Here is a 25,457-nt window from a genome sequence, read left to right as displayed (position 1 = left end):
TTTCTCCAGCTTATGTTTTCTGACCAGAACTCCATCGTGGTCTGACGAGAAGAGTTCTTTGAAATTTTTGCATTTGTTAAGGCGTGCTGTGTAGAGAAATTTCACATGCTGCTAAGGACAATGTGTACTCCCCACCTGTTGGATGGACTATTCTGTAGATACATGCTAAATCTTGCTGATCTGCGGTACAGTTTAGCAGTCTTGTTTTCTTTGTGAGGTTATGTTTGGAAGACTTATCTAAATGTGAGCCTGGGGTATTGAAGTCTCTCACTACTATTGTATCAGGACCTACAGTGACTGCTAGGCCTTTTCAAGTCTGTTTTATAAAAATTTTACAATTGTCACATCTTCTGGATGAATTGTTCCCAGTTTTAGTATGCAGTGTCCCTCTTTGTCTCTTCTGTCTGGTTTTGGTCTGAAGGCTACTTTATGAGGTATAAGAGTCATTGTGCCAAGCCAGGCAGTGGTGGTACATGTCTTTAATCCCAGCACTTGGGAGGCAGAGGAAAGTGGAGCTCTGAGTTTGAGGCCAGCCTGGTCCACAGAGCTAGTTCCAGGACAGCTAGAGCCATATAAAACATCATCAACAACAACAAACAAACAAAAATTACTGTGCCAACCTGTTTTACAGATTTCATTTTCCTGCTAGATTGATTTCCACCCTTGGATACTAAGTTTTATTTGGTTTTAAAATCTTTTACATTATATTCCTTGTGTGGGTGTATGTGTGTGTCTCTGTGTGTGGATGCGCCTCTCTCTCTGATGTGTGTGTGATGTATATGTGTGTGTGATGTATATATATGTGTGTGTGTGTGTGTGTGTCTGGTACATGTATGCCATGGTATATTTGTAGAGGTCAGAGGTCTACTTGTGAGAGTCTTTTTCTCCCTTACCACGTGGGTGGGTCTCAGGCCTACCAGCAAGCACCTTTAACCCCCTGAGCCCATCCCCCAGCTCCACTCTCAGCTTGGGGTCCACTTGCTAGCTAAGTGAGTTTCTTGAAGTCAACAGGTAATTGGATCCTGGTTTCAATCCAGCCGCTTAACCTGCACACACCCTCTCTTGGTGAGTTGAGTCCATTTGAACTTGATTCTTTGTGAGAGAGGTTTGCTGCTTCCGGCCATCTATCGGGTCAGCTGATTGACTGGTCTTCACTGGCATTCTTCCTCCTGTCTATGTGGGCTACATAAACTAACTCTTTCATCGTCACAAAACCTCCATGAAACAGGTAACACCTTTCTCTTCATTTTCAAGGTGGGGACTATGAGATACCAAGGGGAACAGAAGTGGGGTCCTGTAGAGAAGGGAACAGGATTTGAGCTCTAGCAGCAAAATCACGAGACGAATAAAAGCAATTTGAGTTTCTGTTATACAACGTTTATGGTAGGAGACCCCAAGAACCAAGGGAAAGAAAAACAGGAAACAGGCATGTGGGCAGGTCCCTGTCCTTGAGTGTATGTACAACTTAATTGCGTCTTTGGCAACCCTAATCCCCCCCTTCCCATAGGAACTTTTAATGTTTTAGCTTCACTAATATTTTAAAGTACCCGGTCAGAATATAAGGCACCCTATATGAGAGACAAAGAAGCCAAGAAAATAGAAAAGGCATGATATCAGTCTCGCTGGCTTTGAAGAAAAATTTCCAGAGATGGTGCTAGTGAAAGAAAATAAAACTTGAGACCTGTGATTCATGTAATTTATGTCAAATAGCCCAAAGAGTTGTTTGTGAGCTTTGAAACCTGGGGCTGAGAACATAGCAGAACAGGCCAGGACATGCCTGGGCAGGCCCATCGTTAAGACATTCCTGAGGCTGCTTGGCCATAAAGATAAAGAGAATGTCTGGGCTGGCCCGGTGCCTCCCTATCTCCCGCCCTTCTGACCTAAGTTAAATGTTATCTGCATGTATAGTCTGCTGATGTTTAAATGGACCAATCATGTGAAACCGAGCCAATTCCTCCCTGCTGATGTTTAAATGAACCAATCATGTGAAACCGGGCCAATACCTCCCCCAGCCCCAGCCCCTTTTCTATAAAAAACCCTAGCTTCTAAGCCTCGTGGTCGAATCCACTGTCTCCTGAGTGAGATACACTTCGACCCGGAGCTCTGCCATTAAACTACCTCCTGTTTTTACATCAAGGCGTTCTGTTCTGTTCTGTTCGTGATTCTTGGGTGCACACTGAATAGGGAATTGAGTGGGGGTTTCCCCACTAGGTTCTTTCACTAGTACTCAGAAAACCATGTCCTATTAAAGAGACTTGGGGTCCCATTTGCACATTCAGACCTCCTACAATTTGCTTTTGGAAGTTCTAATAAAATAGTAAAAGAAAGCCAGGCGTGGTGGAACACGCCTTTAATCCCAGCACTTGGGAGGCAGAGGCAGGCGGATTTCTGAGTTCGAGGCCAGCCTGGTCTACAAAGTGAGTTCCAGGACAGCCAGGGCTATACAGAGAAACCCTGTCTCGAAAAACCAAAAAAAAAAAAAAAAAAAAAAAAAAAAAGGCACTGTGCAGACACCCACATGACATGAATGGGAAAATGCATGACATGAGAGGGAAAAATCCTTACTTTCTGAATGAGCATAGACAGAGCTGTCAGAAAAATGGATAAAGTCAGACTAACCTCTGCTTACAGTCTTGATGTGAATAAGCAAAGCAGAGAATGTGGAATTGGCGAGAAAGCAGGGACTCAGTTGCTGGTAGAGGATGTGTGGGCCAGCTTACATTTGTGATGGTTTGAGAAGCTGTCCCCCATAGTCCTGGGTGTTTGATACTTGATCCCTCCTTGATGGCGCTGCCTGGGAGGTTTAAGAGGTGTACCCTTACTAGAAGTAGTAAAGACTAACTTCACTTTGGGTTTGCTCTCTGGGCTTCCTGTTTGCAGTTTGGAAGGTTGAGGCCTTGGCTCTCAGCTTCCAGCTCCAGCTGCTGTTAGTCACTTGATACCATGCTGTCTCTGCCATTGAGGACCCTAGCTAGGCTGGCTGGTTTTATGCCAGCTTGACATGAGTTATAATCATTTTTAGGAGCAGGGAACATCAATTGAGAAGATGACAGACCAACAGACAGACAGACAGACCTGTGTTACGGTTTCCTCATCGATGATGGATGTGAGAGGACCTAGCACGTTTTGGGCAGTGCCACCCCAGGCAGGTGGTTCCGGGAGCTATGTAGAAAGCAGGTTGAACAAGCCATAGGCCAGTGAGTAGCACCCTCCATGGTCTCTGCATCAGTCCCTGCCTCCCAGTGCCTGTCTTGAGTTCCTTCCATGATAGACTGTGACATGGAACTATAGGCGTGAAACAAACTTTACTCCCAAAGTCATGGGGTCTTATCACAGCAATATAAACCCCAAATAAGACACTGCCCCTCTGGAACCATGAGCCTAAATAAAGGTTTCCTTCTGTAAGTTATCTTGCCCAAGGTGGTTCATCGAAGTGATGGAGAAGTAACCAAGGCAGCCTTGCATACATAGAAAGAGGCAGTTTAGACATAGTATTAATACTTCAACAACCATGTCTAGTCTGACTCAGCAAACTTTAGGCAAACTTATTACTCAGTCCCTCAAAGTCATGGAGGACAGGTGGGGCAATAGAGGAACCAGGGCGCCCTCATATCCAGAGCTATAAAGACACACTCACACCCTATAATGTAGGAAGGAATTTTCACATGCCTGTTACTAATGGCTGTAACTGTTCTAGTTCTGTAAAGAGAACACCATGATCAACACAGCTCTCAGAAAAGCAAGTACTTAATTGGGGGCTTGCTTACAGTTCCAGAGGGTTAGTCCATGACCACCACTGTGGCATGCAGACAGGCATGGCGCTGGAGCAGTAGCTGAGAGCCTCACACCATGGTCTACAAGCAGCAGGCACAGAGTAAGACACTGGGCCTGGCATGAACTTTTGAAACCTCAGAGCCCACCCCCAGCAACACACTTCCTCCAGCAAGTACATACCTACTCAGACAAGGCCACACCTCTTCATCTTCCCCAGTTTATCAAGTGGGGACAAGGCATACAAATGTTTGAGCCTGTGGGGGCCAGCCACATTCAAACCACCATAAGCACAGAGGCACTATCAATGTTCGGTCGGTCCTGAGTTGAGCATCTCCTGCTCCCAGCCCTGATGGCTGTGTCAGAGCACAGGGTTAACACCGGCAACCACTAACTAGACTCTGGACTTCGACAGATCTGAGCCAAAACATCTCTAGAATGAGCAAAGAGCGCAAGGCCTGGGGATGAGAGAGGCACAGACCGTGTGCGTCTCAGGAACATGGCTGGCTGTCCTAGCAGCAAGAGAGTGCTTTTGTTCTCCTTGTTCTGTATCATTTGCTGGCTGAACAATGGCACGTCAGGCAGCTCCACCCCTTCTAGCCCGCACACAGGTGTGTGTGTGTGTGTGTGTGTGTGTGTGTGTGTGTGTGTGTGTGTTTCTCCTGGGAGATGTTTCTCCTGGGTTCTCAGATTGAACTCAGGTCTCAGGGTACCAGGTTTATGAAGTACATATCTTCACCTTCTGACCATCTCCCTGCCCACTTTTGAAGGCATTAGCCTGCTGTCTTCTCAGATCTCCAGTTGCTTGAATAAGGCATGACCTAAAGATGCAATTCCCGGTGCTGGAGAGATGGCTCCATGGTTAAGAGCACTGGCTGCTCTTCTACAGGACCTGGGTTCGATTCCCAGTATCCACAGGGCAGCTCACAACCATGTGTAACTCCAGTTCTGGGGCATCCTATATCCTCTTCTGGCCTCTGCAGGCACTTCATGCACACAGCACACAGACACACGTGCAGGCAAAACATCCATATACAGGAAAATTAAAAAAAAAAAAAGATGCAATTCCTGTCTGTGTTGCCAGCCTCTGTGTTGACACACGGGTGTCCTGGTCACCAAAGGTATGTGCTTAAGAGCTTGCCTCTCCCCTACCCACAACCCCGAAGTTCCTTTCTTGGTACTGACTGTGTGCCTGGTTTAGGTCAGGCCCTGTTCAAGGCAGTAAGAACACGAAGACGGCAGAGAACAAAGACAGGATATCAGTGCTCACACGGCTTAAGTTGTCTGTGCCCGGAAAAGGCAGGGAGAGGTAAGTACGGAAAAGCCCCAGTACGTCAGATACCATAAAGGGAAGGAAGGAGGAAAAAGAAGCATAAGGGGGCGCTCTGGAGAGAGGCCAGAGTGGGAGTTTTACACGTGGTGGCAAGGGAGTCTCTTGGCAGTAAAGACATAAGGCAGATAAGGAAGATGAAGGAAGGCTACATTCTTTGAGATGGGACTGTTAGAAGCACTCAGGTCACACTGGACCTTGTGGGCCACTGGACGTAGTAATGACTTTTATCCAATGGGGCTGGGAAGCCCATGAGGAATGTCAACAGAGACTGGGTGGCTGGCTGTGCATTCTGGAAGTGTCCTCAGGAAGAAGTGTGGACAATGACTGGAGACAGCGAGGATTGACCTTGTAAATCGAGCAAGAGTCACTGATGGGGACCCAGACGTAGTGGCTCGCAAGTGTAATGCAAAGAAGCTGGGAGGGTGAGGCAGGAGGATTGCCATGAATTCGAGGCCATTCTGGACTACAAGGTGAGTGAGAGGCCAGCCTGGGCCCCACACTGCTGAGAGCTTGTCTCCAAACAAACAGAAAGTGGCCCAGAAATGGAGAGACAGATGCAAGTGCTAATCCTGGAAGCAGATTCACTCAATGTCTCGAGGACCGAGCAGAGTGCGGTCACCAGCCTCAGTTAGACAGAGAAAGGAGAATCAGACCACGAGGCCATCACAGCTGTGATGGCATCGTGCACGTCATGTCTGCAACGTTATACGTCTGTGTGTGTAGTAGTATGCTTTTAATCATCTTATTTGTTATTTTGTGTATACAGGTATTTGCCTGAATGTATGTCTGTACATCACATGCATATGGTGCCCACGGAGGCCAGCAGAGGGCATTAGATGCCCTGGACCTAGAGCCACAGCTGGTTTCGAGCCTGCATGTGGGTGCTGGGACTCAACACCCAGTTGCTTTGGAAGGACCGATGATGCTTTTTTACCCACAGAGCCATCGGTAGCCCGTATCATGGACACTAATGGACAGTGGTACTCAGTAAAATACCATGGATACCTCCTTTTAATGGTGCGCATAACAAGGAAAGCTGTCCGAGTGTTTCCATGCTGGCCTAAGTGACAGGCCCAGCCTTGCACTCACCCACTCCTCCCAGCGGGCTATCTTCTCCGCCATCTCCATGGCCTCCTTGTGTTCGAGTTCTGCCGTCTGAGCAGCCTCCTTGGCCAGGCGTTCCTCCGCTGCTTTCTTCTCCTCCTCTGCCTTTTCTTCGTCTGTTAAGCCGTAATTCCGAGGCTTCCCGATCTCTTTGATGAGCTGTTTGATAGCAAGTCTGTTCTGGGCGTCTTCAAGTTTTCCTACATCTTTAAATACCAGAACAGAAACAATCTGCACATGGATCCCAGACATGTCTGTGATTAGAACAACACTCTTCAAAAGGGTGGGAGACAGGGTCCATAAAAGTAGCATTCCCCACTTGGCAGCAAGTGTCAGAGTTTCATTTCTTAAGGGCGACCTCTACAGCGGGAATGTGAGAAACAGGGGTGGGAAGATTCCGCCTTGGCTCTCACAACTCTTTTTCTGATTGTTTGCAACAAGATTGCACTATCTGGCCATCAATAGACTGGAACTCATATTGTAGACTAGGCTACTAGGTCTCTGTCCTTCTGAATGCTGGGATCACAGGCACACAACATCTAAGCCCTTTCTGAGTTCTGGAAGTCACCATAGATCTGAGTGGATGGGCCCAGGAAGGGACTGTACTAGAGTCTGAATTTGTTTGCCTTTGTCTGTGTACATGGTGTGTATGTGAGTACATGCGTGCGTACATGTGTGCGTACATGCATGCGCATATGTGTGCGTGTGCGTGTGCGTGTGCGTGTGTGTGTGTGTGTGTGTCCCATATGTGTGGGCACTCATATGTTATAGGTGCACATAGACATATGTGCACATGCATGTGGAAGCTGAGGTTGATCTCTCAGGAGTCTTTCATTGCTCTCCAGTTGTTAACTAAGGCATGGTATCTCGATTTAACCTAGAGCTCACTGATAAACAACCAGTTTATCTAGCCTGCTTGCTTAGGTAACCTTCCTTCTACAGCTGGGATTACAGGTGGGCCGCCATACCCATCCAGCGTTTATGTGCTGGGGCCACCCTGCTATCATATGGAGCCTTCCCCTCTGCTTTATATCTTTTTATTTGTTTGTTTGTTTGTTTGTTTGTTTATTTAGGGTTTTTTTTTTTTTTGAGACAGGGTTTCTCTGTGTAGTCCTGGCTGTCCTGGAATTCTGTAGATCAGGCTGGCCCCGAACTCAGAAATTTGCCTGCCTCTGCCTCCCAAGTGCTAGGATTAAAGGCGTGTGCCACCACGCCCAGCCGTTATTTTATTTTTACTTATGTATGTGGGATGGTAGATATGTGCATGTGTGTGCACATGCCTGCAAAGAACAGAAGAGGGTAATTTCCACAGCTGGTTTCCTATGCCCACTTCATGACTAACCGTTTCTCTCTCTCTCTCTCTCTCTCTCTCTCTCTCTCTCTCTCTTTCTCTCTCTCTCTTTCTTTCTTTCTTTTTTTTTCCAAGACAGGGTTTCTCTGTACAGCCCTGGCTGTCCTGGAACTCACTTTGTAGACCAGCTGGCCTCGAACTCAGAAATCCGCCTGCCTCTGCCTCCTGAGTGCTGGGATTAAAGGCGTAGGCCACCATGCCGGCACTAAAATATCTTACTAAGTGGAGAGTACAGAGGGGATAGTTCCGTTTGGGGGCAGCTATGGGGTGAGCCGACCAAAGTTAAAGGCAGGAGAGGTCTGTGCTGAGCACCAGTGCTTGGCAACAAAGCAGGGACAGAACCCGGGGGATCCTCAAAGCAGACAGCCGCAAGCGCACGCTTCTTTTTAGTCATAGACAGTTTTACATTGGATCCTGAATCTCCTATGTTTCTGTGTGATGATAACATCCCAACACCCTATCCTCGGGGAAAATGGCTGTCCTGGGGGGGAGTGCTCCTGGAGGAGAGCTCTTTTGACCCCGTGGCTTCTTAAGCTCTGTCAAGCACGCTTTAATCCTGGGTCCTCCCTCAGCTCCACGATCCCAGTCCCACGTGCACCAGGGCTTGCTGGGGTCTCGGAAGTCACTTCGTACCGATATGTATCGGGTGAATTTCAAGCTCGTCGAAGTAGTTGAAGACCGTCTCATCATCTGTATTGATGTCCCGGTAGTGGCTCAGAGACCGGAGGAATCGGTCCTGGCTGTAGTGAGTTCCTGCCACGACACTCTCCGGGAGATTCATCACCCGCTCCTTCAGGAACTCATCAGATGCGTCCAGACCGCACACAAACTCTGGGGAGAGAAGAGAAAACTCTGGGGTCAGCAAGCAGGGCTGGGATGGATGACCACAGCTAAGCAACACGCCTGGCCCACAGCCTCGACCTCACACGGCTGCAAAGGCCTTGTCACCTTTCCTGGGGGAGAAATGCACGCAGACCCCACAGCTCCAACTGGCAGTTGATAACCTCTGTTTTCTCTTCTCTCCCTCCCCGTCTCCCTCCTCTCTTTCTTCCTATAAGAAGATGTTGTTAAATAGAAAACCTCTAGTAACCCCGTGACAGTCACAGCTCTAGTCTGTCACCCATGCATGCTGTGGGAAAGACTCCCCCACAGGACAGGAGAGGCTCAATAAGGTTGTTTTTCTGGATTTTTGTTTGTTTTTCCTTTTTTATTGTTTTCAAGATTTTTTTGATTTTGTTTTTATTTTCAGTTATGTATGTACCAGTGTGTATGTATACCAAACTCAGACTCTCTGAAAAAGCAGCAAGAACCCTGTAATTAGTTACTTTCTGTCGCTGGGATAGAACACCGTGACCAAGGTAACTTATGGGAGGAAGGCTTCTTTGGGCTTATGGTTCCTGAGGGATGGGAGTCCAACACTGCCATGAAAAGTGCCAGGCATGGCAGCTGGCACAGCAAGCTCAGAGCTCACCTCATGAACTGCAAGCACAGAGAGACAGGACAGACAGACACACACACACACACACACACACAGAGAGAGAGAGAGAGAGAGAGAAGCTGGGAATGACATGAATCTTAACTCTTTTTAAAAAATATTTATTTATTCATTATATGTAAGTACATGTAGCTGTCTTCAGACACTCCAAAAGAGGACATCAGATCTCGTTATGGATGGTTGTGAGCCACCATGTGGTTGCTGAGATTTGAACTCAGGACCTATGAAAGAGCAGTCAGTGCTCTTAACCACTGAGCCAGGACCAAATCTTAATTTTTTTTTTTTTTTTTTTTTTTTTGGTTTTTCGAGACAGGGTTTTTCTGTATATCCCTGGCTGTCCTGGAACTCACTCTATAAACCAGGCTGGCCTCAAACTCAGAAATCTGCCTGCCTCTGCCTCCCGAGTGCTGGGATGAAAGGCATGCACCACCACACCCGGCTCCAAATCTTAATTCTTAAAGGCTGCCTTGTCATCAGTGCCATACTGCCTCCAAAAAGGCACACCTCTGCATGTTCAATGCCTGAGTCTATGGGGACATTCTCTTTCAAGCCACTGTTAGCTCTTTTTTTTAAAGGGTTTTTTTTTTTTACATTTATTTATTTATTTATTTATTACATGTAAGTACACTGTAGCTGTCTTCAGACACTTCAGAAGAGGGAATCAGATCTCATTACGGGTGGTTGTGAGCCACCATGTGGTTGCTGGGATTTGAACTTCGAACCTTCGGAAGAGCAGTCGGGTGTTCTTACCCACTGAGCCATCTCACCAGCCCTCCCACCCTTAGTTCTTACCTGCTGAGCCATCGCTCAGCCCTTGGAGAGGTTTGATCCTGCTCAGTGCTTGATGCATTTTGAACTGAACTGCACCCAGTTGCCTCCATGACCTGTGTAGGCTTCACCAGGGAATTTGCAAAGTGAACCCCTCAGAGGCGTTCCACAATCTTAAACCAGGCAGCCCTGGGTTTTTAAAGCATTAGCTTCCTTCTTCCTTTTGCTAAAGTGTAAGTCTGCACGAAGGAGGTATCTGAGAAAACCTTTTGGGCAGTTCATGTTTCTGCCGCTGGCTCCAGAGCCCACAGTACTCATTCCTGAACTAGCAAGATAGCTCAGCAGCTAATGTTGGAGCCTGGCCGTGGTGGTGCACACCTTTGATGCCAGTGCTTGGGAGACAGAAGCAGGCAGATCTTTCTAAGTTCAAGGCCAGGCTGGTCTACATTTAAAGTTCCAGGGAGACCAGGACTACAAAGGAAGATCCATCTCCAAAGTAAATACATACATACATACATACATACATACATACTACATACTACATACTCTTCCAGAGGAGCACAGTTGCATTTCCAGAGTTTAAGTCCCTAGCCCAAACTGGGCAGCCCAAAGCTCTCTAGCTCCTGAGCATCCAAGCTTCTGGGCTCTGAGGGGCTCTAAACACATGTGCACATACCCACACACAGACACTCATGCATAGGTAAATCTTAACAAAAAATAAATTCTTCCTTGAAGATGATAAGTTCAGTCCCCAGCACCCATGAGAAAAGACCAGTGTGGTGTCACCCACTCAGAAGTACTTCAGAGGCAGAGACAGGAGATGATACTCTGGTGCTCATTGGCCGGACCACCTGGCTGAATCGGTAACTGCCGAGTTTGATGAGGGACGCTGTCTTACAAAACAGGGTGGATGTCCTGAAAAATGACACCCAAAGTTGACCCTGACTCTCACAGGCATGTGTCTACATGTGCATGCCTGTACACATGACTCTCACAGGTGTGTATATCTCTATGTGCATGCCTATACATACACAGACTTGCACGCAAACACACACACACACACACACACACACAATATTGGAGAGATATTTTCAACTCACCGGGTGTAATTAATTTATCATAGGGAAATATTTTGCCTCTGATTTCTTCTTCTTCCTCTTCCTCTTCCTCTAATAAAGCAAAAATCATGTGGTTATGCTTTTTTTACCAAATTACTAGGGGTCACAGGAAAAGTTCAAATTTCTGGCTTTTTAAGACAAGGCTCACACTGTAGCATAGCCTGGACTTGAGCTCACAGCAATTCTTCTGCCTCAGCCTCTGACTATGGAGCCCAGGTTAGCCTTAAACTTGCAAACTTCTGGCCTCTTCCTCCCCTGTACCGAGATTACGGACATATGTCATGCAGGCCTGGCTTCAGATGTCATACTGTGTATACATGTGTGTACATGTTTGTATGTAGGTAGGTATACATGTGTTTTTGCTGTGTGCACATGTATGTGGAGGCCTGAGGTATATGTAGGGTGCCTTCTTCCTTACCTTATTGGGGGGGGGGGCAATGTCTTTAATGAAACTTAGCACCCACCAATTTAGCTAGACTGGCTGGTCATCAGGCTCCACACAATGGTTGAGTTATAGCCACAGCCAGCATGCCTAGCTAGGAGTTGGGCGTGGTCCTCAGGTTTACAGGGTATGGCAAGCACTTTATGGACTAAGCTGTATCCCCAGCTGGCATATTTTAATTAGCAATCATTACTGGAAACCAGCCATAAACAAAACATTGAGCTTAGAAGTCATCTCATAACACAAAATAGCCATTGTCAGACAAACAGACAAAGAAAGTGTGGTGTGTGTAGACTATTCCACCTTAAAAAGGAGGGGCAACAGCATGAACAGACCTGAGGCTAGGAGCTAAGTTAAACATGCCAGTCACAGAAGAAGCACTGTGTGATTCCCACATAGGAGGCACCTGAAACACCCAAAGTCGCAGAAGAAAACTGGCCTGGTGGTTGCCTGGGACAAGGGTAGACAGCGGAGAGGGACAATTTCTAACCAATGGGTGGGAAGTTTGTCGAGCAAGATGTAATTCTAGTACCTGGGAGGTGGAGGCAAGAGCATCAGCAGTTCAAGGTCAGCCTCCACTACACTGTGAATCTAAGGCCAGTCTGGGTTACAAGAGACCCTGTCTGAGAGAGACAGACAGACAGACAGATAAAATAGAAATCAATTGCTATCAAGAAGAGTGAAGTAGTGGCACATGTCCTTAATCCCAACACTCAGGAGGCAAAGGCAGGCGGATTTCTGAGTTCAAGGCCAGCCTGGTCTACAGAGTGAGTTCCAGGACATCCAGGGCTACACAGAGAAACCCTGTCTCGAAATAAACAAAACAAAACAGTGGCACCAGAAGCTACCATGACTGTAAATAAGAGTAGTGGTATAAAGTTAAAGATGTACACATAACCATTGGTGGAGCGAGGCTACCATCTTGGGCTGCGTGGGTGGCAGCGGAGGATGACAGTGAAGCTTTAATCTTTCACATGTGGACACTTACTCTGACAGACATGGGCAGAGTCACATCTAGATCTTGGGACACTGGGGTGGAAATCCCCTTGTCACAGGGGCTCAGGCTCCTGTGTTGTTCATAACTTGAGTGATGTACTCTCCCATAGGTTACTGTCCTAGTGCCAGAGGATCTAGCTTATACCAAAGGCAAGCAAATAAAAGGGTACAGGGTACAGCTTTAAGAGGGTAGATTTTGGAGGAGGGGGGTTCAAGACAGGGTTTCTTTATGTCGTCCTGGCTGTCTATCTGGAGCTCTATCTGTAGACCAAGCCGGCCTCGAACTCAGAGATCCTCTACCTCGGGAGTGCTGGGATTTAAAGGTGTGTGCCACCATGCCCAGCTAGGAGGGCAGATCTGATGCTCTGTGTTTGTGCTCTAATCAAACAAAAAGGGAAAAGGCTGGTAGGGCTAAGCTCTGCATCTCAAATTCAGTTCCCAGAATTTACATGGTGGGAGGAGAAAAATCTATTCCCGCAGCCTGTTCCTTTGACTTCCATACACATGCCATGGCATGATTACCTCAAAAACTGTCTCCACAGTAAATAAATGCAAAAAAAAGGAGAGAAGAGGAGGGGAGGAGGAGGAGGAGGAGGAGAGGAGAGAAAAACTTAGAGGATTTGAACCTAGTAACAGAAACCAAGCCCAGCACGGCAGTACACTGTTGCTGGAATCCTTGTGCTCTTGAAGGCAGAGGCAGGAGGTTAAGAGAAGTTCAAGGTTACTCACCACTACATAGTTCAAAGTTAGCCTTGAGCTTCTCGGAAAATAAAAAGTAAGAAGGAGTCAGAAACAAGTTTCTCCAGTTTTTTCATTTAACTGGGCAAATATTTCCCCAACAGTGAGACTATACGAATAAATAAATAAAAAGTAAATTAGAAAAACAGATTCAAGGAGACCAACAAAAGGATAAGGTCCCCACCTTAAGAGAATGTGAACCCTCAGAACAGAGAGAGCACCCACACTTACGGTTGAACAGGTCTTTCGCTTGATCATAGGTCTTTGGGAAGCCATCCAAAATGAAACCTTGGTTCCTACAAGGCATAGATTTGAGCTTTTCTTTCACAAATCGAATTATATATTGGTCTTCTAGCCGACCTGATTTAAGAAACAGGAACAAAACCTAAGTTACTGCAGCACGTGCTCCACACAGGTGACGCTGCTCTAACCTCTCCCAGACACCGTTGTGTGGGCAGGCAGGCTGTAGAAGACACGCATTCCTTTACCCTTAAAATGCAAATCAACCCCCGTGGTTTCATTTTTGAGCGTGACATGTTTTAGTGCAAAGTTAAACCATCAGTGAGTGAACTGGGCTACAGGAAAGAAAGAGCAGGCGCAGGGGGTGCTCAAGAAACCATTGTGACACAGCTCGTGTGTGGCGCTGAAGCTGAGGGAGGAGTAAGGGGATGGACATCACGCTCTGTGGAGTCAAGTCCTGCCTGCTGGAAGAATTTCCTCTCATTTTACCTTTTACTTTATTTATTTATTTATTTATTTATTTATTTATTTATTTATTTATTTATTTATTTATTTTTGGGTTTTTCCAGACAGGGTTTCCTGCTCTATGGACCAGGCTGGCCTTGAACTCACAAAGATCTATCTGCCTCTGCCTCCCGAGTGTTAGGATTAAAGGTGTGCGCTAAGCACTCTAAGCACTCTGAAGCTTCTTTTCGTTTTTAATTTATGTGCCCCTGTGTGTGTGCATGCCTGTGTGTATCACATGTGTGTGTATCACGTGTGTGTGTGTGTGTCCTTAGAAGGCATTGGATCTCCTGGAACTGGGATCCAATGTGGTTCTAGGTGGTTCTAAGCTGCCCGATGTGCTAGGAACCTCTCCAAGGGCAGTGCATACTCTCCAGCCCTCCTCCCTTTTATTATTATTCTTTTTACATGCTATTTATTTTGTGGGTACACACGTGCCATCGGGTGCATCTTGAGGTCAGAGGACAATTGTGAGAGTCAGTTCTCTTCTGCTACTGAGGTGCATAGACTGCCTGCTTCTGCACTCTCTTGCAGAAGGTTTTCTCTCTCTCTCTCTCTCTCTCTCTCTCTCTCTCTCTCTCTCTCTCACACACACACACACACACACACACACACACACACACACACAGAGCAAGAGCGGTAAGGCTCACCTCTGCACTCTCCCTGAGAAGCACGATAAGACTTCCTTTCTGCAGTTTGCCTCTATATTGCCTCACAGAAGCCCTGCTCCCCCTCCTGCCTTGCAGCAAACGTGGGGGTTCACCCCACCTCCCTAACTGCTCCAAGGGGACTCAAGGAGCTGAGAGTGCCAGCCGAAATAAGATAGACCACAAGAACTCGGCTTTGGTGGCACCAAGGCCAGCAGCCTCCTAGATAACCAGGTGCAGCTGGTGCCTGTCCTTGAAGAAAGGAGATTAGGGTCCCACACTTAAATCATAGAAAGCAGTTAATCAGAGGACACAGACAGTTATAGCCGGCTGTAAAACTAGTTCCTGATAGCCCCACAAAAGACACTCTTTAATCACCCCCCCCCAGCTTCAGTTCCATCCTACCAAACCCCACCTCCACCCCCCTTCACCCTAAGCATTCTAAGAACGTCTAAGGGCACTGTATAAACACAGTGTTTTCTGAGCTCAGGATTGCACGCCAGAACCTACGGGGTCTTGCGATCCTAGTCAGGACTGGACATTTAAAGAAAAAGACTATTTTGCAAATTGCAGCAGACTTCACAACTCTTGGGCTTGTCTGGGTTTCCCGAGGACTCAGGGCATAGCACTACCACATGGGTCTTAGAGGAGCTAGAACTCAGGCCATCATCTTGGCTGCAGTCGCCTTTACCCCTGAGCCATCTCACTGCCCCTCAGTGCTGACCTTAACATATAGTAGTAAATCACTACTTCTGTTGTGGGAGTTGAGCGAGACAGTATTTGAGTATTTTGTGTTGCAGGATATTTGATCATACTGTGAACACCAAAATTTGCTGGAAAAAAAAAAAAACAAAACACAACTATTTCTAGTTGTGGTGTGTCTCAACCTCAGCACACACCTTTTATCCTTCTGGATGGAATACAGACAAGACCTTAGTACGAACCTTTAATCCCAAACAATGAAGGTAAAGGTAGTTACAATGAAGGATTCACCCATGTTTGAAAGTGGTGTCTAATTGAGCGGCAGACAAAATGATGAACCAGAGAAAGATTTGACAGAGTAGGATATGCCCAATTCTCACTAGAAGAGAGAGAAAAGGGAAGATAGAGATAAGAAAGGGCAGCAGAAGAAGTAGGCAGTTTTACTGGCAACGTTGTACAGGTTGAAGAGAGAACAAGCTAGACACAGGTGAAGACGGAAAGAGCCAGAGAATGAGAAGGAGCCAAGGATTAGAATAGATTGCCAAAATTAGTATGAGGCCAAGCAGAGCAATTCAGGAAAGAAGCCAGATTGAATCAGCCAGCTTAGAGAGGAGTTTGAGCCAGAACAGCTGAGTTGACCAGCCAGCCAGAGGGCAGAGAGAACAAAAGAGGTGAGCTTACTCAGGAGCAAGTCTCAGGGGCTGAGAACAGTCTAGGCACAGGTAAGGTTGTGTGGAGGCCAGAAGCTTCTGAGAGTAAGCCTCAGAGATGACAATTATTACATATCAAAGCAGACCTGGCCTCCAGGCTCTCTCAGAATCCCTCAGTCTCTACCTGGCATACCCTGTTCCCACCCCCACCCTGAACTTTCCAGCCCAGGGACAGGGCTGCCCTTTCCCAGAGGCTCCTATATAATCAAGACATTTTCTTCTCTCTCTCTCTCTCTCTCTCTCTCTCTCTCTCTCTCTCTCTCTCTCTCTTTCTCTCTCTCTCTCTCTCCCCCTCCCTCTCCCCCTCTCATCTTCTCCTCTTCCCTCTCCTCTTTGTCTCTGTCTCTCTTCTCTCTCCTTATCTCTCTTTCTCTCTTTTCTCTCCTTATCTCTCTTTCTCTTCTCTCTCACCCCCCTTCTCTCTCCCTCTCCTCTTTCTCTTCTCTCTCCGCCCCTCCCCACACCTCTTTGCATTTTTGAAGACATCCCTGGCCTCAATCAATCCTTGGGGTCAGAGGGCAGCTTCCCAGTAAACCTGCCTATATATAATCTAATCTAGGCTCATTCCATCGGCGGAGAAACAACTTATCGATTACATTTTACAATTTTGCTAACACGGGCATTTAGGTTGAGACTCTATCTCAGTGGTAGAACATGTGCTCGGCACAGATGGGGACCTGCGTTTTACATACACACTGTCCTCCACCCTATCCTCCACCCTATCCCTCCCCAACAAAAGGAGGCGCTCAGTAAATATTTGCTGGATCTGAACAGCAAACTCAAACTGACTTTAAACACGTTCAGAAAAGGGCTGAGGCCAGAGCCTAGAGGCTCAGCACCTGCTGGGTGCACCCTGGGTTTGCTACTCCTAGCACCTTAAATAATAATTAATAAAATTAGTCCTTAAAAATGAAGCTGCAGTCAGACTGTGCTCGCCCCGCCCCCACACCCTCTCCTCCAGGTCACATTTCTGACCTTTGCCCTTTGAGAGGTTCTTTCTTTAGCCCCAACCCAGAGTTCCTGGAAACTGCTAGGAGAGCCTGAGAGGGAGGAGTCTGCTCTACAGAGGGCTTGGCAGGTCAATTGCAGTGTGCACGCCTCCTCTGCAGCCGGCTACCATTTCCCGGCTGTGGTCACGTTCAAGGCGCCCTGTCTGTCCATGGCTTGATGAGGCCTAAAAGCTAGTGTGTCTCCCAAGCCCCAAAGACTCTTCCAGGCCACACATCGCACCTTCAGCTTACCAGGGAGTCTGAGATGTGAAATCAATAGTTTGGGGCCACTTGTTATCATTTTATAGATGACAACAAAATGATCTCATTAAAATATCTCTCAAGCTGGGTATGGTACCACAGGCAGGCAGGATATATATATATATATATATATATATATATATGAATGAATGAGGTGATAGTCCATTTGATAGAGTGTTTGCCCAGCACACGCTCGACTCCAGGTTTGATCCCCAGCACTACATACAGGATATGGTGGCACACACCTGCAATACCAGCACTCAGGAGTGAGGGGCAGGAGGACCAGGAGGACCAGGAATTCGAGACCACCCTTCACTACTTAGCCAGTTTGGGGCCAGCCTTGGCTACAAGAGACTCTGCCTCAAAATGAACAAACGAACAAAATATGTAAAAAACAACAAAGCAAAGCAAAGGAAAAACCTTTCCTTTCTTCTACTTTCTGTATCACACAGGTCACTGGTAGTAAGAATTCAGAAAGTCTTGTCTTTCAGAAACTCAAGTGTCGTGCTGAAACAAACAAGAAGTCAAAGGTAAGCCGGGAGTGGTGGCGCACGCCTTTAATCCCAGCACTCAGGAGGCAGAGGCAGGCGGATTTCTGAGTTCGAGGCCAGCCTGGTCTACAAAGTGAGTTCCAGGACAGCCAGGACTACACAGAGAAACCCTGTCTCAAAAACACCAAAAAAAAAAAAAAAAAAAAAAAAAGAAGAAGAAGTCAAAGGTATTGTTTAGGACAAGAGATTCCCCCTGATGACTCCACACCACTTTCCTGTAAAGTTCGTAGTTGGCACAAAGAAATAAGTAAAGAAGTAAATTCAGCCGGGCAGTGGTGGTGCACGCCTTTAATCCCAGCACTCAGGAGGCAGAGGCAGGCGGATCCCTGAGTTCGAGGCCAGCCTGGTCTACAGAGTGAGTTCCAGGACAGCCAGGGCTACACAGAGAAACCCTGTCTCGAAAAACCAAAAGAGAGAGAGAGAGAGAGAGAGAGAGAGAGAGAGAGAGAGAGAGAGAGGTGTCCAGTAGGTGAGAATGGAGTTCCTACTGCAGTTTTTAGTCACTTGGAATAGGAGAGGCATGGCCAATGCAGTGGTTTGAATAAGGAATGTCCCCCACAGGCATGGGTGTTTGAACCCCTGGCTGCTCTGGTTTGGGAACTTTAGGCCATGTGTACATGATTGAGTGCTGGCTTTGAGTGTTTTATAGTCTCGCCTCCTTCTTGCTCTCCCTATGCCTCATGCTTGGACTTGAAGATGTAAACCCCCCACTTCCTACTCCTGCTGCCACACCTGCTGCTTGCTGCCATGCCTCCCCAGAGGGACTCTTCCTGCTCTGGAACCGTAAGCTCAAGTAATTTATAAGTTGCTTTGGTCATGGCGTTTCATGACAGCAACAGAAGAGTAATACAGAGAGGTACACTAAGGGATTGCCTACATGTCTTTCTCTGGACGACTCTTGGCTCCCTAGAGATAATCCATGACCTTTGGACAGTGTCGAGCTCTATCTGAGGCAGGGGACTGCCCCTTTATGCTTGCCTGTTCAGGGATAAAAGTTACAATGTTCATTTGAGGGTCACAGTAGGGTGTATGTGATGTACTCAGGAAATAGGATGGTAACCATAGAGAAGCAGGTGAACTCCTCCCTCATCTCTTACTCGTGACAGAAGCAGCAAGAATCTGCTTAACACAAATCTCTCCAATAGGATATAAACTGTAATCTCCAAAACAACATTTATTTTGGAGTCTGGCGAGATGCTCAGCCATTCAGAGAGCACTGGCTGTTCTCCCAGAGAACCCTGTTTATTAAATCTCTAGTGCTCATCTAGCAGCAGGAAACCACCAGCAACTCATGGATAATTGTTTGTTTGTTTGTTTGTTTTTATTTAAAGAGATTTTTGTTTCATGTGTCTAGGTGTTTTTGCCTGTATGTATGAGCACCACACACATGCTCGGTGCCTGTGGAGGTCAGAAGAAGATGTCAGATCCTCCGAAACTAGAGTGATTCAGGGTTGTGAGCTTCTGTGTGGGTGCTGGGAATTGAATGAACGCAGGTCCTCTTCAATAGCACCCCTTGTTCTCAACCCCTGAACAAACTCTCTAGTCCTCTCATTTTTCGTCTCTTGACTCATCTCTCCCACCAACCTCCATCCATCTTCTCCTCTCTTCAACTTCTATAATCCCCTTTATATTTGACTTTTGTTTTGTTTTGTTTTTGTTTTTTAAGACAGGGTTTCTCAGGCTGGTGAGATGACTCAGCAGTTAAGAGCGCCAACTGCTCTTCCAAAGGTCCAGAGTTCAAATCCCAGCAACCACATGGTGGCTCACAACCATCCGTAACAAAAATCTGATGCCCTCTTCTAGAGTGTCTGAAGACAGCTACAGTGTACTTACATATAATAAATAAATTAATTAATTAAAAAACTTTTAGATTTATTTATTCTATTTGTTTTTTGTTGTTGTTGTTGTTGTTTTTTGTTTTTTGTTTTTGTTTTTGTTTTTGAGACAGGGTTTCTCTGTATAGCCCTGGCTGTCCTGGAACTCACTCTGTAGACCAAGCTGGCCTCGAACTCCGAAATCTGCCTGCCTCTGCCTCCCAAGTGCTGGGATTAAAGGCGTGTGCCACCACGCCCAGCTTATTCTATTTGTTATGAGTGCTTTACTCACATGTATGTCTATGCACCAAATACATACTTAGTGCCTGAGAAGGTCAGAAGAGGGTATTGTATCTCCTGGAACTAGAGTGATGGATGGTTGTGAGTCACCATGTGAGTGCTGGGAATCAGACCCAGGTCCTCTACAACAATGGCAGGCGTTTTTATCTGCAGAGCCATTGCTCCATCCCCTCCGCCTGATTTTTATTTTCTTGAGACAGGGTCTCTCTACATAGCCCTGGCTATCCTAGACCTCACTATGTAGACCTGGCTTGACCACTTGCCCCTGCCAGCAGACTGTGAGATTAGAGGCGTGCACCATCACCCTCTACTTTCCACCTTAGATTTTGAGACAGGGACTCTCACTGAACCTGGAGGTCCCTAATGTGGGTAGCGGGGTGGCCAGTCACCTCTAGGGATCCACCTGTCACCAGCCCCCCACCCTCCCAGTGTTAGGGCTACAGATGTGGGCCAGGCATTTGAGCTCAGGTCCTCGGGTTTGGCAGCAGTAAGTTTTATCAACTGAGGCATCTCCCCAGCCCCTTATATGGTTTTAGACAGGGTCTCTCTATTAACCCCAGGCTGCCCTCGAACTCATGATTCTCCTTCAGCTTCCCCACCTGCCCATCTATGCTTTACTACCTTGGGAATTCCCACAGTGCTCTCCATAAGAGCTGGACTTGTCTACTTTTAAATGAAGCCCCACTGGACACAGCTTTTAAACCACGACCTTGCTTTTCTTCTCTCTAACTTTTACTCTACCTTTTCCAATATTAAGAATAATTAAAATGTTGTTATTAACCCACACTCATGGTCACTAAAATAGGATTTAAACGTAGCTGCCAAGCCAAGACTCTCCAGTATCCTGTGCTGGGAGGAAGATGCGAAGTGGAGAGTGAAGATTTGTCCATTCTTAGTATAAAACACCCAGACGAACCCCACCAGCCACACTCTGCTGATCCGAGTGAGCACAGAGAACTCATAGCTGAGGCATTCTGGCTGAAGGGCAGATGCAGGTGGGAGCCGTGACCAGGACTGTGGCGGACCTCCCTATGGGGATGGGACACCGGTGCTGCTGGAGAGCTTGAAACTGAGAGGGTCACATGAGGGTGAGGCGAGAGTGAGCTCCCCGGGTGTGCTGAACACCTGTCCCCGCAGAGGGTACAAAGGTCTTGTTTTGTTCAAACACACTCAAGGTTCATGTTCTCAGTTCAAGTAAACACAGACAGGAGGGATTTATGGACAGACGTGATGTCCTAGTTTCGTTTCTGTTGCTGTGTTTAAAGTATCATGACAAAAGCACTGTAGGGGAAGATGGTCATTTGGGCTCCAGTTACAGGTTTATGGTTCATCCATGCAGGGAAATGAAGGTGGCAAGAACTGAAAAGCCAGACACATCATCCACAGTTAGGAGCAGAGAGAGAGGAATGCATGCATGCTTAGCTCCTCCTCCATGCTTACACAGGCCAAGCCCCTTGCCTAAGGGATGACGCCACCCAGGGTGGGCCTAGTCAATCAAGACAATCTCCCACAGACATACCCACAGTCCAACTTGACCTGGGGAATCCCTAACTAGGACTTTCATCCTAGGTGATTCTAGGTTGTGCCAAGTTGACCATTAAAGCTAATCAGCAGACTTGAGAAATTGAAGGTCTTCCTAGAGTAACAGAAGACCAGATAAACACCTCTAATTTTGTAGGAAGTGGGGAGTATGCATTGGGGTGCCAACTAAGAGAGGTCATGGCAGAAGAGTAGTGAGTTTGAGGCTAGACTAGGCTACACAAGGAGACCCTATCTCAAAGCACCAAAAACAAAGCAATATAAAGACAATGTCTGTCTCATTCTGTAGGTTGAGTATGGGATGTCCAAGCCCTTTCTCACAGTGAACTGAGCCTGCACAGTTCACTGTGCCCTGTTTGGGCTCCTAAAGCTCAGCCAAAAACCTAGCCATAATGTCTCTACTATCTATAAACATTCCATTCTGCAGATTCTTTCCATAGTTCCTTCCCCTCGAATGCCTTATCTTGAGGGATTTCCCTCCCCTCCCCAAGGTGAGAGAGAACAAGGGCTGTGGGGGAAGCCAGGGTTGGTTTAGCACAGACTATGAAAGGTCTTATGGGCAAGGCAGAGGCCTCACTGTATCTTCAAATATTAGCCTGGTGTGTGTGTGTGTGTGTGTGTGTGTGTGTGTGTGTGTGTGTGTTGGCCCCATTCCCCTTGGGTAAATCTGTATGTATTTAAACTTCATTTCTCATGGGCATAGCAAGGCAGAAACAAGGCTAGGTTAGCTTGTGATAAGAGGGAAAGAGGTAACCTGGACTAGAGAGAGAGGCTAGGAGGACCAAAGATCTTAAAAGGTAAGGGGATGTAACTAGATACTCAAGGGCTGGGACTTGTTCTCTGCAAGCCAATCAAAGATGCCTGGGCAGTGGCATGTCCCCTGTGTGGGGTACTACAGAGGTGACCAGGGCGTTTTGTAGTTAGGGCCACAGCTGGGCTAGCAGTTACTTGAGAAAATGTTTTTGCTTAAAAACCACTGACTTCTCTCTTGGGCCCCCAAGGTAACTAAAAGCAGAGTGGAGGGCAGGCATCTCCGTAGTCACTGCTCATCCACCCTCTGCACTTTGGGTCAGACTCCCATTGAGCTCTGCAGACAGGCACGTTAAACAGCTCAAGGAAATCCTCTAACAACTGCCAGGCCAATACCCACCGCAGGTCGCCCACCTCCTGGGCTGAGGACACAATGATAACAGTGGTCATCCTGAGCCTGCCAGGCCAATACCCACCGCAGGTCGCCCACCTCCTGGGCTGAGGACACAATGATAACAGTGGCCGTCCTGAGCCTCCAGTCACTTTGGATTTGGAAACAGCAGCACCTCACAGACAGACCTCATCGATCGCCCCGAAGCCCAAACCACCTTTTCTTTTTTTTTTTTTTCATTTTAAACAAACTTTATTTTCCCAGTTTTAAAGTGTGAATGGCATCTACATAATCTCAAACGTTTAAAAAAAAAACCCAAAAGCTGTACAGTGAACACCTTTCTCTTGCTTCCCTTATGACTGTCCTCTTAGTTCCTGCCTCCCAACCAACTGTGGTCATCACAGCTGCCCAATGGACGTTTCTAGACTTCAGTTTTGTGTACTGAAGCAAATGCAAACACACATGCCTCTTTTTACTTTTTCTGTTCATAAAATGTGGGAAGTTGCATACAATTTCTGTATTCTGTGTTGCTCCTGTTCTAAGATGACATCTGCCTTTGTAGCTCAGACTGGCCTGGAACTCAATATGCAGCCCGGGCTAGCCTTGAACTTAAGGTTCTCTTGCCTTAGCCTCTCAAGGGCAGGGGTTATATACTTCTTTTTTTTTTTGTACAGCATAATTCTTTTTTTTTTTATAATTTTTTTATTAGGTATTTTCCTCGTTTACATTTTCAATGCTATCCCAAAGGTCCCCCATATCCACCCCCCCAATCCCCTAACCACCCACTCCCCCTTTTTGGCCCTGGCATTCCCCTGTACTGGGGCATCTAAAGTTGGCAAGTCCAATGGGCCTCTCTTTGCAGTGATGGCCGACTAGGCCATCTTTTGATGCATATGCAGCTAGAGACAAGAGCTCCAGGGTACTGGTTAGTTCATACTGTTGTTCTAAGCCACAATTACTCTGATACCTAAACCACAAAAAGACCCAACAAAGATAGAGAACTTCAGACCAATTTCCCTTATGAATATCGATGCAAAAATCCTCAATAAAGTTCTCGCTAACCGAATCCAAGAACACATCAAAACAATCATCCATCCTGACCAAGTAGGTTTCATCCCAGGGATGCAGGGATGGTTCAATATATGGAAATCCATCAACGTAATCCAGTATATAAACAAACTCAAAGACAAAAACCACATGATCATCTCGTTAGATGCTGAGAAAGCATTTGGCAAAAATCAACACCCATTCATGATAAAAGTCTTGGAAAGATCAGGAACTCAAGACCCATACCTGAACATGATAAAAACAATCTACAGCAAACCAATAGCCAACATCAAAGTAAATGGTGAGAAGCTGGAAGCAATTCCACTAAAATCAGGGACTAGACAAGGCTGTCCACTCTCGCCCTACCTATTCAACATTGTACTTGAAGTCCTAGCCAGAGCAATTAGACAACAAAAGGAGATCAAGGGGATACAAATTGGAAAGGAAGAAGTCAAAATATCACTTTTTGCAGATGATATGATAGTATATATAAGTGACCCTAAAAATTCCACCAGAGAACTCCTAAGCCTGATAAACAGCTTCAATAAAGTAGCCGGATATAAAATTAACTCAAACAAGTCAATGGCCTTTCTCTACACAAAGAATAAACAGGCTGAGAAAGAAATTAGGGAAACAACACCCTTCTCAATAGTCACAAATAATATAAAATACCTTGGTGTGACTCTAACTAAGGAAGTGAAAGATCTGTATGATAAGAACTTCAAGTCTCTAAAGAAAGAAATTAAAGAAGATCTCAGAAGATGGAAAGATCTCCCATGCTCATGGATTGGCAGGATCAACATTGTAAAAATGGCTATCTTGCCAAAAGCAATCTACAGATTCAATGCAATCCCCATCAAAATTCCAACTCAATTCTTCAACGAATTAGAAAGGGCAATCGGCAGATTCATCTGGAATAACAAAAAACCGAGGATAGCAAAAACTCTTCTCAAGGATAAAAGAACCTCTGGTGGAATCACCATGCCGGACCTAAAACTGTACTACAGAGCAATTGTGATAAAAACTGCATGGTACTGGTATAGTGACAGACAAGTAGACCAATGGAACAGAATTGAAGACCCAGAGATGAACCCACACACCTATGGTCACTTGATCTTTGACAAGGGAGCTAAAACCATCCAGTGGAAAAAAGACAGCATTTTCAACAAATGGTGCTGGCACAACTGGCGGTTATCATGTAGAAGAATGCGAATTGATCCATTTCTATCTCCTTGTACTAAGGTTAAATCTAAGTGGATTAAGGAACTCCACATAAAACCAGAGACACTGAAACTTATAGAGGAGAAAGTAGGGAAAAGCCTCGAAGACATGGGTACAGGGGAAAAATTCCTGAATAGAACAGCAATGGCTTGTGCTGTAAGATCGAGAATCGATAAATGGGACCTCATAAAATTGCAAAGCTTCTGCAAAGCAAAAGACACCGTCAATAAGACAAAAAGGCCACCAACAGATTGGGAAAGGATCTTTACCTATCCCAAATCAGATAGGGGACTAATATCCAACATATATAAAGAACTCAAGAAGGTGGACTCCAGAAAATCAAATAACCCCATTAAAAAATGGGGCTCAGAGCTGAACAAAGAATTCTCACCTGAGGAATACCGAATGGCTGAGAAGCACCTGAAAAAATGTTCAACATCCTTAATCATCAGGGAAATGCAAATCAAAACAACACTGAGATTCCACTTCACTCCAGTCAGAATGGCTAAGATAAAAAACTCAGGTGACAGCAGATGCTGGCGAGGATGTGGAGAAAGGGGGACACTCCTCTATTGTTGGTGGGATTGCAAGCTTGTACAACCACTCTGGAAATCAGTCTGGTGGTTCCTCAGAAAATTGGACATAGTACTACCGGAGGATCCAGCAATACCTCTC

General features: G+C 46.3%; 1 protein-coding gene across 3 annotated transcripts in view; it reads right to left on the bottom strand.

Annotated features, from left to right (window-relative positions):
* Window positions 1–25,457, bottom strand: part of Ak7 (adenylate kinase 7) — a 78,590-nt gene that overhangs the window by 7,504 nt on the left and 45,629 nt on the right. For all 3 annotated transcript variants that reach the window (XM_006516390.3, NM_030187.1, XM_006516391.4), the window contains 4 exons: window positions 13,348–13,476; window positions 10,923–10,991; window positions 8,193–8,390; window positions 6,194–6,414 (listed from right to left, as the gene is read on the bottom strand). In XM_006516390.3, the coding sequence (XP_006516453.1) occupies window positions 6,194–6,414; window positions 8,193–8,390; window positions 10,923–10,991; window positions 13,348–13,476 (617 nt within the window). The remainder of the gene's footprint in view (window positions 1–6,193; window positions 6,415–8,192; window positions 8,391–10,922; window positions 10,992–13,347; window positions 13,477–25,457) is intronic.

The sequence above is a fragment of the Mus musculus genome, chromosome 12 (genome assembly GCF_000001635.26).
Source record: "Mus musculus strain C57BL/6J chromosome 12, GRCm38.p6 C57BL/6J".
NCBI classification, from domain to species: domain Eukaryota; kingdom Metazoa; phylum Chordata; class Mammalia; order Rodentia; family Muridae; genus Mus; species Mus musculus.
Note: the sequence above shows the minus strand (reverse complement) of the source record. Positions and strands in the feature narration are given on the sequence as shown.